Consider the following 16351-nt stretch of genomic DNA (forward strand, 5'->3'; position numbering starts at 1 on the left):
GACCAATCACAATTTTCTCCTCAGTTAACACCGAGGAGAAATATTCCTTAAAAATCACACCCATCTCCTGTGACTCAAGACATAGGTCTCTAAGGGGACCTAGTCTCCCCCTAGCCATGCTTTTACTTTTAATATATCTATAGACCCTCTTGGGATTTTCCTTACCTGCCAGATCCATCTCGTATTCTTTCTTTGCCTTCCTGATTTCCCTCTCAAGTGTATTCTTAATCTTTTGTAGTCATCAAGGGATTCACTAGTCCCCGACCTCCTAAACCCAATGTATGCTTCCTTTTTCTTGACCAGAGCCTCAATATCTCTCTTCAGCCGAAGTTCCTATCTTGCCAGGTTTACCCTTCACCCTAACAGGAACATGTTGCCCCTGGATTCTTGATCTCTCACTCTTAAAAGCCTCCCACTTGCTATTCATTCCTTTCTCTTCAAACAGGCATGTTGTATGAAACAACATGCAACTTTGAGATGTCTAGAGTTTCTGTACATTGCCTTCTCAGTTAAAGCAATTTTAAAAGATTTGCACCTGCAGCAGGTGAAAGCAGTTGTTATTTATTCACTAGAGAACAAAAGTTGCTTTTGATCAAAAGACATTAGCTGATTTACAGACTGAAGCAGTTCAAGTTTTGACCAGAATTTGCATCAGTTAGCTGATCTTTCGTCTACCAATGCAACCAATGTTGTGCAGCAAATGTGAAGGTACCCCCTCTACAGGCATTGAGTTCCAGATCAAACTACTTTGGAATCCAGTCGTAACACTTTCCTTTTGTATCTCTTTGTATCTTTTATGTGCTTCTGTAGTCCAACCTTATTGCTGAAATAACTTCTACCTGGAGACTTCCTATTCAATCTTCCTTCCTCCCAAGCACTCTGGTCAAGTGCAGCGACTGAAAACTGTTGCTTTACTCCAGTTATGGCCTAACCAATGTGTTTTCAACAAACTTTCCTGTTTTTGTACACTCAGCCTCTATTAATGAAGTCCATGATCTTGTATCACCACTCTTTCAAGATGTAGTGTCCCCCTCACTACTTACCACACTTCTGTCGAAAATGTAATATTGAAAATGTTACTGTGCACATATTGTCCGTCATCCTTCATTCTGAGAAACAGCTATTGTTTTCTACCTCTTAAGCCAATTTCTTCTCATAAGAATATAAGAACTAGGAGCAGGAGCAAAGCGTTTGGCCCCTTGAGCCTGCTCTGCCATTCAGAGATCATGTCTGATGTTTTAACTCCACATCATTTTCTGTATCCTTTGATTCTGCTAATATTCAGAAATTTGTCAGTTTCTGTTTGAATGTAGTCAATAACTGAGCCTCCACAGCCCTCTGGGGTTGAGGATTCTAAAGGTTCATCACCCTCTGTGTTTCAGCTGTTAATGACCTACCTCTTATTTTGAGACTGTGACTCCTAATCCTAGACTCCTTAGCCAAGCAAAACATCCTCTCTGCACCTACCCCGAAGAACTTTGTACATTCAAAAAGCTCACCTTTTATTCTTCTAAACTTTCATCATGTGACAGACCCATCCACCCAGCAACCAGTATGATGAGGAGCAGGGTTGTATTCAATTCAAGTGGAGACATGTTATATAACTCCTTAGTATATACTGTATAACCTTTGATATTTTCATTTGAGTAGTACCCAGAAATATCTCATGCAGATTTTAAGAAGGAATTTTTGTTTTAATTGCTGGTGAAAAGATTCCTTCTGATCAACCTCTCTCTCTTCCTTTGTATCCCTGTGACTAAGCTTTTTATCGCCTTCCAAATTATTGTATCCTTCAGATCATTGCCGAATTTTGACTAATTTGGGACATCTTGCAACATGAATTTCACTACTTCAGTGATAAAAATGGTGTTGGCAGACCAGCAGAGGGGGACCTTGCACTTTTGAAAATAGCCATAATTACAAATATTGCAGCATCAACTATGAGAAAGAGTTGTGGAAACTAGCCATATGTTCCCTCTAAAGACTAAAAGGTGTTCTAATTGAAATGTTGAGAATGATGAAAGAGATTGATGAGATATATAAATGGAAATTATTTTGTGGGAAATTCTGGGATAATGGGATATGATTTTAAAATTGGAGGTATTGGAGTTGTTAGGAAGTACTTACAGTGAATGTGGAAAACTGGGTAAAGATAACCAGAGTTGATTAGAAAGAAATGTGAGTATACATCCAGTTAGAAAAATGGTAAAAAGAGAAAATTGTTTCAGATTTTGTAATAAGATAGATTAAAAAAACATGGCACAAACAGAAAGAAATGAGTACGGTAATCATTATACTAACAGTGACTAAGGTTGAAAATTAAATATTCCAGAAAACTTATGGAAGATTTGGGCATAATGGTAAAGCAGGAGAAGTAGCCTTGATATTAAAGGATGGAAGAAAGGATCTTAACTCAAAATCAAGAAGTAGAATAATTTTGGGTGGAGCTATGAAACAATAAGGGACAGAAAACATTGATACCTGTTAAATTAGGTATCCACACAGTGGTGGTAATATTGGTCTTTGTATAAATCAGGAAGTTAACATGTAATATGGCAGTACAATAATCATGGAGGACTTTCTCCACACATGGACTATGCAAAACACATTGGCAGAAATAGTGTGGAGCACTATTTCATGAACTGTATAGCAGATGGGTATTTAAATCAGTATGCTGAAGAACCAGCAAGGAAACAGGCTATTTTAGTTCAAAGTACAGTGCAGTTGGAAATGGCTAATTAATAATCCTGGTAGTCAAGAGGTCTTTAGAAAAGAGTAAACATAATATGATGAAATTTTTGTACAAAGATTAAAAGTGATTTGGTTCAATCTGAAACCAGATTTTTCAATCCAAAAGCAAACTATAAAGATATGAGATATGAGGGGCTATAGTGGATTGGGAAGTTAAATTGAAAGATATGACAGTGAAAAAGAAATTGGTGTCATGGTGTCATAGTGTCATGCATCACAGAATCAAGTCCTTCAGTCCATGCTGATCAACCACCCATTTACACTAATTTTACTCCCCCATCCCCTCATTCTCATCAATTCTCCTTCAGATTCTACCACTCGCTCACGCACTGGGGGTAATTTATAGAGGCCAGTTAACCTAACAGCCGCACACCTCTGGGTTGCAGAGGAAACCGGAGCACCTGAAGGAAACCCATGCAGTCATAGGGAAAATGTGCAAATTGCACGGTCAGGATTAAACCTGGGTCTCTGGCACTGAGAGGCAGAAGCTGTAGTAGCTGCATCACTGTGCAGGGTTAACTGAGCATAATGGTTACAAAGAAGACTGAGCCAAAATAGTCATCTGAATCCATTCTGCCATTTGATAACTTTCTAGCTACTTGTTTCCAGTACTGTCCAATCATCTACATCTCTATCTTGAATATACTCAGAAATTGCATTCCTCTGAATGAAGCAAACTGTCGTCATCACAGTCCTTATTTTAAAAAAAAATCCTGAGATTACATTTCACTTGTTCTCAATCCTTGAGTTTGGGAAAAACTTCCTCTGAATTTAAATGCTGTCAAGCCCTCTGAGAATTTTGTATCTTTTATTGAGAGAACTGAAGGGTCATCTACTCATTTTTGAATTCCAACCTGTTTGAGTTAAAAGCTAGTATTCCATTGGCCTGTTCATAAGTTTTTAGTACCTCTCACATCTCCAGTGATTCTTGCACATGGTCATTAAAACCCATGTGCTTTGCCTCTCAGAGAAAATAAACCAAACCAACTAAACTAAACCAAACCAAAACTTACTTAATACTGATTTTACTGTACTTTCAGAGCCTGATGTAATGTTTAGACTCTGTTCAGAGAAACCTCTAATTCCCAATAATTTTGCAGGTATTGAAAATCCAGCTTCACTTGTATTGTAAAGACTGTACAGAATAATTTTGTGCATGTTGTCCAGTAGTGCTTTAGATTAATTAGCCAGCTGTTTGCTCTAGCTTTCATTTGACTTTTTTTTAAACCAGTGCACTTTTCCCAACACTGGAGGTCGTGTGATGTTGTTCATTGGGGGACCAGCCACACAAGGACCTGGAATGGTTGTGGGTGATGATCTAAAGACACCCATCAGGTCTTGGCATGACATTGAGAAAGATAACATTAAATATATGAAGAAAGCCATGAAGGTAAATATGACACAATTCTTTTCCTAAATATGAACATGGGAACATGGGTAGTCTTAGCCCATTGAGTGTGCTGAAGGGTCCTCGACCTGAAATGTTAGCTCTGTTTCTCCTTCCACATATGCCGCCTGACCTGCTGAATACTTCCAATATTTTCTGTTTTTATTTCAGGCTTCCAGTATCTACAGATTTTTTTTATTTTCAAGTTTGTTCTCTGATGTAATCACAGCCTGTCTGTGACCTTATTCCATGTACCCAGCCATAACATACAATTGGAGCAGGAGTGGCCTTTTAGCTCTTGAGGTGTGCTCTGCCATTCAATAAGATAGTGGCTGATCTGTGACCTTACTCCACATACCTGCCTATGACCTTTAGTATCTTTTCTTTCATAGGAATCTGCCAATCACAAAATTAGCAATTAAAATAGCATCAGCTACCATTTACAGAAGAAAAAATCCTGAACTAGTTTCACACTTTCAGTGCAGAAGTGCTTTCTAATTTTATTCCTTAATGACTGGGCTCTAATTTTTTGGCTTTATCCATTGCTAATTCTGCAATCTACAATCATTAGGAATAGATTATACTTTTCTTTAGTATTAGTTTCCCTTAATATCTTATAAGTTTTGATCAGATCATTCCTTGATATCTAAATTTCAGGAAAAACAACCCTTGTTTGTGTAATCTCACCTCATAATTTAACTTGACGTCCAGGAATAATTCTGGAACATCTAGGTTGCATTCCCTCCACTGACACCTTCCTAAGGAGTAAGGCCCAGAACTTCTCTGGTTGTTTCAGGTATGCTTAACCAAATGTATTGCTGTAACAGATTTCTAATAGTTTGTATTCTTGTCCTTGGTACATAATTCAGAATTCTGTTAACTACTTGGTTATTTTCTTTACTTGTCTATGACTTTTTAAGTATCCAAGTATGTGAATCCACAAGTTTTTATGCACATTTCAATCTATTTTTATATTTAGAATGTACTCTGTTCTCAATATTTTATAGGTCCAGGGTGGAACATCTTATAATTTAACCCTATAGTCACTTAATCGTTGAATAACTCTCTACTATTTTATGTATCCATCTGTACATTGCAATCCTGCCTATTTATGTCATTAACAAACTTGATATGTGGCTTTCTATCTTACCATCTGCATTATTAAATGCAGTGTAAATAGTTGAGCAAAACAACGTATGGGATGCCATTGGTCACTTCCTGACAATTATCCCTATATTCTGTCCATGATCCTTGCTTGATTTGTTTTGTCACTCACCCAGTCTCCTAACTAGCTTAATAATTTGCTGTCAATTCCAAGAGCAATTTTAGCTAACAGTCTGTTTTGAGAGTCTTATCACATGTCTTCTGAAAGATCATTCCTGGGTTTACTACTGTAGTTACCCCTTCAAAACTTCAATCAGGTTTGCCAGTCAAATTCTACCTTTACAAATCTTTGTAGGCTTACGAGCTAAGCATTAAGGTTTTTGATCGCCCTGTCCTTAATTATAGGCTGTGTTGATATGCCAACCACAGATACTGTGCTAGCTAGTTTGTAATTCCCCGGTTTCCCCCTCTCACCTTTCTCAAATAGCAGAGAGACGCATACAATTTGTCCATCTAAAGGAATGATTATTATTAAAAATTATTGTCCAAGCAGAATTTGCATTTTAAGTCTTGGCATCCCTTTTTTCAATTAAGTGCATTGTTACCACTAGTCTCCAAGTGCTTCATTCCAGATAGGCTACAATGTCATCTTCAACACTTCTCCCTGATAAACAAACCAGAACTCTTTCATAACATAATGCAAACATACACTTATTTAGGATGTTAGTTATATGACTAATATAACAAATGGCCATAATGCAATATGCTTATTTGGGTATTAATTATTCCAAGTAGAGCATATTATACTTTCTGCTCATGTGTTCAATTATTTTCCATTCCATTTTTACATTCGTGCTGTCCATGGCACCTTCTTGCATTATTCACCATTTCTGCTCAAATTATCAGTATTGAAAGTCCTCAATCCTGAGATTCTGATGGCAATAATATAAGAGCCTGAATGTGTTCAATCTTCATAATGTAATCCTTATTATCAATCTCTGTTGTAGAAATAGTAACATTCGTTATATCTACAGTACAAACTTCTAAAATAATTTTACAATGGATAATTTAAGAATTGTTGTAACTATTTGCTTTACATTTTCCAGAGCTGTTTTGAAAGAAGGGATATTGTGGGTTAATAGTTCAATTTTGTATTGTACTTGATATGTGTTGGAGATGTTGAGTTAGTTTAATATTTGTTGGTATTTGAACTTTCATCCTTAAAATAGCACTATGAAGCATTGTCAAATCGAGCAGCAGCAAATGGCCATGTGATTGATATCTATGCCTGTGCATTGGATCAGACTGGGCTCAATGAAATGAAGTGCTGCCCAAATCATACAGGGTAAGTAAAAGCTACGTGGTGTTATGTCAAAATGTTAATCCTGTGGTTCTAGAGTTAAATTATAACAACAAAAATCTGAAAACTGTTAAATATGCATATGTAGCGAATAAATTCTATTATTTCTTTCTTAAATAAGTTGGAAAGGTTAATTGAAACAAACTTCTGATGCATTATAATTGATCAAACAATGTCTATCTTGCCTTCAACTGTTACTCTACTTAATTTTAATTTTTGTTGTGTAGGCAATAAGATTTCAAAAAATAATTGCAGGATGTAAAGAAATGAACTAAAGCTCTTGGGGAAAAGAACTAAATTGTTACCAAAATAATTCTCCTACAGTTTTTTTTTAAACTGGTCATTCTAGAGCAGTTAGCTGACATTTATTCTGGTTCTAGAGTTTTATGCTTTGTGTTCCTGCTTTTATTTACGCTTTTATTTCTACTGATCTAGGCAATTTAAAAAAAAGTTAAAGTTTTCTTTTTGTTTTATGAAGGGATTTAGAGGCTATTTTTTGCAGTTTTGCTTTCAGCCTTTATGTAAAATATAAGGCTGAGTAAGGGTCTATATTTTATATCAAATATATATTTAAGCAACATGTACTTTATCCCAATGTGAATCACCTCGACCAAGGTGCATCCTGCATCAAAGAAATATATAATTTTTTTAAATGACTGAATTTAGTTGGAGATTAACATTTAAATATAGGAATATTATTGAACTGGTAATTGTTGTTACCATGTCACCGGTATTGAAGATAAATTTCATGCTCAGTATTTTATTCCATTGGCTATGCCAAACATGTTAAAGAATAGTGATATTTATCCTTTTATAATAACTTGAATCAATTTTCCTTCACTATAATAACTTTAATCTATGAAATGTACCAGTTCAAACATGCTGGAGCTGAAATAGCAGGATGATTCCTGGAACAAACTTGAGATTGAAATTTGAGTCTAATCTCCTGAGAGAAAGTAATCTTGTATTGGAAATTGTAATCATTTTTCTGATTCACAATCTTTTAAAGACCTTCATGTAGTTTCTCTAATTTAATTTGTCTTAGAAGCCAGTATTTGTTGTAATTTTTCTCCTTTATCTTTCCTTAAGTGGCTACATGGTGATGGGGGATTCGTTCAACACATCTCTATTTAAACAAACCTTTCAACGGGTGTTTACAAAGGATATTCAGGGGCAATTTAAAATGGCTTTTGGAGGCACACTAGAAATTAAGGTATTGGTAAAAATTTCTCATTTGTAATCCATTTTGTTGCTATAGTTTGTGATTGGAGGCTATATTCTTGAATTCTCAAGATTTTTGGAAATGACAGATATCATAACTTTTGGCATGATCTTGTGTTCCTAGTTGGAACATGAATATCATTTTCAGTCCAGAGATGGAGATCCCCTGGTCCTCACCTGTCACCTTACCAGCCCCTGCACCCAGCACATCATCCTTCATAAGCATCAACCCGAAACATCAACTGTCCATTTCCTTCCACAGATGCTGCCTGACCTGCTGGGTTCCTACAGTGCTTTTTGTGTTGTTCCAGATTCCCGCATCTGCGGTCTCTTGTGTCTACATCATCCTTTGTCATTTCCACCAGCCACACTGAGATCCCACCACCAGCCATATCTTCTCCTCCCCACCCCTTTCTGCCCTCTACAGGGACCACTCCCTCCATGACTCCATGGTCTGCTCATCCCTTCCCACCCATGCCTCACTGACCCCTGGCACTTTCCCCTGCAACCACAGGAGGTGCAACCCTTGTTCTTATACCTCCTCCCTCACCACCATCCAAGGAGCTAAACAGCCTTTCCAGGTGAGATAAAAATTCAAATGTATAAAAATCTTAGCTTTGTTCCTAGAAGCTCACATTATCAAATTCCAATCAAAGTGCAATATTTCTTGTTATGTTTGTTTGCTGGCTGGAATATGTAATTGACATTTGTTTTAAATGTTTGTATCACTAGTCTCCTTGGAGTTCCTTAATTAAGACTTAATGTTAGATTAGATACTAAACACCTGTGTTCTAAATGGACATTCATGGCTTTGTTTTGATGCATATAGAAACTGTCTTTAGAAAATAAAATGGACATGATTTGCTAATTTTTTTTCAATGAAATAAGGATGCCCAGTAAAATTTTTAGTAGCATTATTTGTGTCAAGAATAGATATCATCAAATAGTTTTGAGAATTTAAAATGTCTATGGAATAAACTGTAGAAGATATACCTGATGTATTTTTTTTCCCCATAGTTAATTTGCTTTAGTTTATCGGCAATTTTTTAAAAATTATAATTAAATGAATAAATTATGAAATTGACCTAACAAATTGCTGAATGCTTTCAAATTTTGAATTTTCAAGCGTGACTTTATTTTTTTGACTTGGATTATTATTAATATTTATTTTTATTAAAATTGTATCCGTTTTCCTGAAAATCTTGAGGCGGAAGCAAGCAATAATAACTTGAGTGCTGTAATTCTTAATGTAATGTTGTGATACTTCATATAAAATAATGTACTAAAAATCTGTAGAACTTCGATGAATTTTTCAAAATCTGTATGTTTGTTTTGCTTATCACATTTGGCTGTGTAGGGGTTAGCACTGAACATAATACAACTTAATATTCTAATTGAATTGTTACTTTGAATTGGAAAGCTTACTTTTAATAGAAGGTTAATGCAAGTTGCAGAGCATCATATAGAAACTGATTACATCCTAGACATTGCTAGCCAATCAAAGCAGTCTCTAAAGATGTTTTCAAACTGCAGTGCATATCGGTGATTTTTTTTTCAACTGCATTTCCTCCAATAGACGTCAAGGGAAATCAAGATTTCTGGAGCTATTGGACCCTGCATATCACTTTGTGCTAAAGGACCCTGTGTGTCAGAAAATGTAAGTGTTATGGTGTTTCTATCAATTTTTAATTTATTAAATGGGGAATACATTCGGTGTGGTATACAACAACTTCATAAAAATTATTGACAGGTTGTAATTTAATAGATTATTAGTGAAGAATAATGAATATGAAATGAGTTAAGTATCACAAACTGGATTAAAATTGGTGAGTAGGGAGTGGACAGAAAATTGCAGTTGGAGACATTTTCTCAAAGTAGTTTGAAAGGGACAGTTGTCTCACAAGGTTCATTTTTGGGATCACTTCCATAACTTGCATATAGACAGAGTGGTCTGAAATTTTCAGATGATTTCAGAGGTGGTATAGCTAATTTCTTGGAGGATCAAAGAAAACTTTAGGGCAATATTGACAAGATGACCACAGGATAGCAATTGGAAGTACACAGTGATGACGTGTTATTGTTTTAAAAATCTACAGTACATGATACTTCAAATGGCATCAGACTCAGCGTGAAGAAATAAGGAAGGGTTTTATTTAAAAACTTAAAAACTAAATTGCCACATTAGGAACAAAGATGCAATATTTAAATATAGTAGAGTCAAAAATTGATAATAGCTAACTTTGTTTTATCATGTTCACAGGAAATTGGAACAGGTGGTACCTGCCAGTGGAAGATCTGTGGACTGGACCACAATACAACTCTTGGTATCTACTTTGAGGTTGTGAATCAGGTTTGTGAAGAATAAATGGTATTCTAGAGATCTGATGCCACCTGCCTATGATTACTGCACCAAACAACTTGCATTTATATCCTGGTACTCTAAATTCCAATTATCCCTGAAAGTTCTCTACTATATTGCTGGATCCTGATACTATCAGGCCACATTTTATATTGAAACGGGCATCTTCTTCCACACCACTACTATACAACATTCCCTCTTCTCCCAGAATCCAGAAACCTTCCTTACTATTATTTGTCATAAATCCTGTCTACCTCAATTCCTCAGTATTTATACACACTTGCCAGAGTATCTGCACTATCAATTTTGAGTGGATTCTGGGTTTTTAAATTAATTGCCTGGTTAAATAAATGTAATTATTACCTAGTCTTATTGACTTACAATTTCCATTTGAATACATACCTGATTCTGAAATCTGATCTTGAAAATACAATAGACTGCATCACAGTCTTTGTTTATTATCAGCCTTGATTATGTATTAGTATTAATATTTAAGAATGATAGCACAATAGTTGGGTTAGTGGACTAGCAATACAAAGGCTTGTATAAAGAACCCAGAGGTACAAATTGATATCCTATTACAGGGTCTGGGGAATTTAAATTTGGTTAATCAAGTAAACCTGGAGGAGGAAGCTAGCATGATACTGCACTGTTGTAGAGAAGGAAATCTGCCACCCTTTGCCTATCTGCATATGTGGCTCCAGACCCACAGCTTTGTTTGTTGACCTTTAACTGCTTTCCAAAATCTTTGCAAGCTACCTAGTTATATCAAGCCTTTATTAATTATTCAAGAAGTTGACTCACCCCAACCTTCTCAGGGGTGGTTAAGGATGTGCACCTTTATGTTCCTGAGGGAATGAAAAGGTTGTGCTGGGCAAGGCATCACATTGTCAAAATCATTGTGGTAAATACCACAGAACATTTACATATCTTGGGATTAGTCAGAGCAAATTGGAAGTTGAAGTCCTCAGATTATAGTTTTGGTGGTGCTGCGAATAAAGTGAATGATGGGTATAAGAATAGAATGTGAACTGGATATCAAAGTATGTGTGTATATTTGTCCAGGTACATACTTTAGAATAGTGATTGTCCTTCTACAGTATTTTCAAAGTGCTTTGCAACTAAAAAATGTCCTGAGATCTTGAAGGGCATTATACAAAATCAAATGTTTCTTCTATGAAATGTATATGATTAATATGTGTGAATAATTCTTACATCAGAATCAGGTTTACTATCCACTTTCTTTGTAGCTGTGACACTTTACTCTGTATTCTGTTATTGATTTTACCCTGTACTACCTCACTGCACGGTGTAATGAAATGATCTGTACGAATGATATGCAAGATAAGTTTTTCACTGTACCTCAGTACAAGTGACAATAATAAACCAATACCAAATAATTTGGGAGAATATCATATAGATAATTTTGATCCAGATATGCTTGTCTCTGCTAATTCCTTGGCAGCCCAAAGAATATACGAGAACAAAAACTGTTATGTTACCAAGGAATGATTAATTCTTTATAAAATGGTGTCACTGGTAGTGAATTCTATTTTGTATACAAGGGTTATTTCAGCAAATATCAATTTGACCAGAAATCATAAGACTTAACTGCAGCTTATCCAGTTCTGTCCATCCTTCAATAGGAAGCTGCATTAAGTGTGCTTATGAACTAGATATGACAATTCTAGAAAGTGTGTGGTGACCTAAGGTATTGTTTGTGATTAGACTTGAATGCTGTTGTGTACATAAGCTGCTGCATTGATTTTGTTATGCCTGCTGCATTTTCTTGGGCAAATCTCTTAACATTAAGTGTTACATTTTTATTTACAGCACAATGCTCCAATTCCACAAGGTGGTCGTGGTGCTATTCAGTTTGTGACACAGTATCAGCATTCTAGTGGACAAAGGCGCATCAGAGTTACAACAATTGCTAGAAAGTAAGTTTTTTAAAATACAAAGCTTTATTCTTCTTGAAATTTCACTATTTTACCTGGAGAATTTAATAGAAATGCAAGGTTGTGCTATTGCAGCTCTCTCCTGTGCATTTGAATCCGCCAATTATTATTTTTACAGATTTGCACTTAAAACTTACCTGCCTTCTTTCTATTTACTAATGTTGAGTTAGCTTTTAATTTCCACTGTGAGGAGCTACTTAGCAATCAGGTTTTTAACCACTTGTGGTGTGTGTGTGTGTGTGTGTGTGTGTGTGTGATGTTTCTTGTGGATCTTGTTGCTCGTGAAAACACGAAGAGTCTGTTCCCTGCATTTTTGGCTTCTTGATGCTGATATTCTGTCCTTTTTGTTTATACTTTTACCTTTTTTCTATTCTTACTGATTTTCTTTCATTTTGTCACTTTAGTCCTTTGACTATAATGAAGGAGTGGCCTTGAGATTAGCTGTTGAAACTGTTTGGTGGGGGCAGTTGTGGAGGGGCAGTCAGAGGAGAAGTAGGGTGAGCATGAGGAACATTAATGGATGATTGCAGGACAGATATGAGCATGGCCTGGGTGGCAAGTGGTGAACTATAATAATGTAAAGCAGGAGGTAATGGTTGGTTTAGATGCCGATAGCATTGTGATTGTGTTGATTTGTCAATACTTTGTTTGTGCATCTGTTTATCTCCCATAGAATTCATTCTCCCAAACAGCCTTTTTGCAACTTAGTGTGAAAGAGTGAAGCTGAGTGAAATAAGTGTACAAACTAGGGATGCAAGTGAGGGCAGTTGAGCAGTTCTTGCTTCCTGTGATGGCCATATCCCTGTCTCCCATATTTAGTTACTCAGCCCAGTTCCAACCATTTGACAACCATGAGAATTTTAAAGTGCTAAAAATAATACCACTAAGGGGCTTGTTCTGCAGATGGCAGCTGAAAGTGGTATAAGAAACTGGGTTTGAAACTACACATGGAAATAAGAGGGTGGTTTTGGGGGCCAGGTGGAGAATGGAATTGATGTTTGGAGGTCCATTTGAAGAAAGTAATTGTGATTCATTTCTGGGATAGGGTAAAAATGACTGGGATCCTGACAGAAGATGAGTGATGAATCAAGGGGAAACACAGGAAGATGGGTAGCTGCCCTGAAAGCACTCAGTTGATAGGGAAGCCATGCTCTCTTAAGCAAGGAGCTGGCTAGAAGCAGGGTTTTTCAGTGTTTGAGAAGAAGTTGAGATTACACAGCAGGAAGGAGAGAGAAGACTGGAAAAATCAGAGGGGTGCCAGAGAATGTGCAAGAAGGTAGAATGGATTTAACAAACGTTGGGAACACACTAATAAAAAAAAGTGTGGCAGTGAGATTGAAATGGAGGGAGTAAACAACCAGATGGTTCTATAGCCTGAAGAGGGAAAGGAACAGTGTGAAGGAGTATGTAAACAGCACCTGTTGGCTGGAGCCCTGCAAATATATGACACAACATTGACAATTTTTAATGTTATTGGAAAATATTCTTCAGTTGCCACAGGCTAAATCTGAGATTGAATTTTAAAGGTAATATGATATGTGGGTCAAATGCAGGCATGTTGAATTAGATCAGTGATCAAAGCAAAATCTATTAGATTTAATCTTTAAATTCTGAATTTCAATCTTACTTATCTGATTACAGAAATTAGTTACAAAATTAATATGGGAAGTCATGGCAGCAATAATATGGAAATGGGAATTGGCCTAAGCAGCCACATGAACAATTATTCTGCAAGAAAGCAAGTAGTTCTACCTAATTTTACCACTTTTTATGAATGATCTCAGCCCATTTTCCTACATCCACCAACTTTAATTTTGGATATTGAGATTGTTTCAACCTCGATGACTGGCCTTGGTAATGAATTCTATGCCCTTGCCACTGTAAGGGGTTTCTCCTGCTGTCTGTTCCAGTTCTTGTATTTAATTATGCACCTGTGGTCCCTTAACTACTGGAAATAATATGCTTCTATATAACTTGACCCATGCTTCCATTATTTTAAACTCTTTAGTTATACTTCCCTTTAATCTATGCTATTATATATGTCTTGCATTTATTTTTCCTCAAAATGGGCAGCATGCTGGTAATTTCTGGAAAATGCAAAGATTATGGGATTGGGCCCAGATAGTTCTTTGTATTAAAAAAGCATGCGAGTCTTGGAACCATTGTGGGAGTGGAACATGAGACAGCTTGGGAAGAGCGAAAGGAAGAAAGAGGAAAAAGCAATGTTGTTCTGTTGTGTCTGGATCAAACAGGATCAGGTATTGGCTGGGAGTGTTTCTTTTTAGAAGACAACATACATGAGGAGGCAACAAACAGCCCGGTGAAAAGTACCAAGGAAGTTGCCATGATTAAAATGTTTTGACATAAAAAAGAATGAGATACTGAGGACCATTGAAACTTAGCATGTACAGAAGCCTGAAAAATACTAAACATCCAACCAGATCAGTTAATACTCAGTGTGATTTAAGGAGGTGGAAGATCATTTAAGGTATTGTTGACTGAATTAATTGAGGCTCTTAATCATTTTTGCATTTGTTTGGATTGACAGTTTAGCGTTCGGCACAGAAATATTCTTGTCTTGAGAAAAGATACAGCTGTTTTAAAAAAAAACAGGAGGATTCTGATTGCTTTTGTCAATGAGTATTTTTGTACGAGAATTAAATATTTGGCTCAAATTTGACATTCATTAAGAAATAACATATTTTGTTAGCTATGCACGTGGCAGTGAATATGAAACTTTTAATTTTAAGGACAACAGTAAATTTGAGACTTGTTGTAAAACTCAGTTCCAAACAAAAATATTTAAATGGTATTGTATGTTTTGGAGACCTTGGAGTAACTGGTAAAGTTTGTTACCTAAAATAATGTGATTTCATGTTCAGAATTGGTAGCCAGTAATAATCAAAGAATACCCATCGTGTGGGGATATTTGTTATCAGCAATTGTTTATTAACTGTAAATCTAGGTTACCATACTTAATCTGACTTGTGTTAAATTACCCAGAAAGATTACATTTGCCCTTACATTTTTTAATTTTGATCATATCTTGTTTGCCATTATATTTGAGAACATAAAAGCAAATCTGATTGATAAGGCAGATTGTTTAATGAAGATTTTTGTATTCATAAAGTTTTGCAAAATTGACATAATGAAACATAAAATACTTTTAATCAGAATATTTTGCTAAGGTTTTTAGCAAATTATATAAACGTTTTAATATTTATTACTATAAATATTCTTTGCTCTGGCACCAAAAGAAGTTCTATGTAACCTACAATATGTAATGTGATATTGCCAACTAGAAAATGACTTGATGTTGATGAAGTTAACTGCAGTATACTTCTACTGCTATAAATTGTAGAGGGCTTTGAAATTTGATAGTACCACCTTTTTTAATATCCTACATCACATCCTTGGCTTGTAATTAATAATGTACTACTCATTGAAAGTCTTTGTTTGAGAGAAACCTACCATTGATACAACCTGTGTTTGCTGTTGTTTAGCAATATCTGCCAGTCAAATTAATTTTGAAATATTTCTGATTTATTATTAAACTTTGCCAATGATTGCTGTATTATGTTTGACTTTAGTCACCAGCATATGCTACTATGACAATAATTGTGAAATTTTAATAATTTTCTATTATAAGATGCTTGTATGTCAGTTGCTCAGATTAAAATCTGTATACTTGTAAAAACCAAGTCTAGGAACTTCAGCAGAGGATAAGCATTTGTATACAGATTGATGCTTTTTTTTAGTGAATGATGGAAACATTTGCACAACCATAACTGCCTCTTTTGTGTGAAAAATGACTGCAGCAAGTGGTGAGTTTTCCTTTTGATTCTCATGGACTGCAGTTTTGTTAGGGCTGCTTGATGCCGTACTTGGTCCAGTATTGCCTTGATGTCAAAGGCAGTCACTTAAGTTACCTTTGGAATTCTGCTCTGTACTCCATGTTTTGTTCAAGGCAAACATGAGACTTGGAGATGAGTGGTCCTCAAAATGCTCGAACTGGTCATTGATGTGTAAGTGTCACTAATAGCACTGGCAGTGACTGCTTCCTTCTATAATTCGTTGATTGAGAGGAAATGGATCAGGTACTAGTTGGCTGGATTAAATTTGCCCTGTTGTAAATGATTACACTCAAGTTTGAGGCATGAAGCTGATTATCAGAATAATCATTACTAATTTACATTTATGGATATACTCAG

General features: G+C 35.8%; 1 protein-coding gene across 2 annotated transcripts in view; it reads left to right on the plus strand.

Annotated features, from left to right (window-relative positions):
• Positions 1 to 16351, plus strand: part of sec23a (Sec23 homolog A, coat complex II component) — a 49410-nt gene that overhangs the window by 24679 nt on the left and 8380 nt on the right. For both annotated transcript variants that reach the window (XM_052011386.1, XM_052011395.1), the window contains exons 8-13: positions 3983 to 4141; positions 6472 to 6587; positions 7692 to 7815; positions 9400 to 9480; positions 10084 to 10173; positions 12016 to 12122. In XM_052011386.1, the coding sequence (XP_051867346.1) occupies positions 3983 to 4141; positions 6472 to 6587; positions 7692 to 7815; positions 9400 to 9480; positions 10084 to 10173; positions 12016 to 12122 (677 nt within the window). The remainder of the gene's footprint in view (positions 1 to 3982; positions 4142 to 6471; positions 6588 to 7691; positions 7816 to 9399; positions 9481 to 10083; positions 10174 to 12015; positions 12123 to 16351) is intronic.

The sequence above is a fragment of the Pristis pectinata genome, chromosome 1 (assembly GCF_009764475.1).
Source record: "Pristis pectinata isolate sPriPec2 chromosome 1, sPriPec2.1.pri, whole genome shotgun sequence".
In the NCBI taxonomy this organism is placed as follows: Eukaryota; Metazoa; Chordata; class Chondrichthyes; order Rhinopristiformes; family Pristidae; genus Pristis; species Pristis pectinata.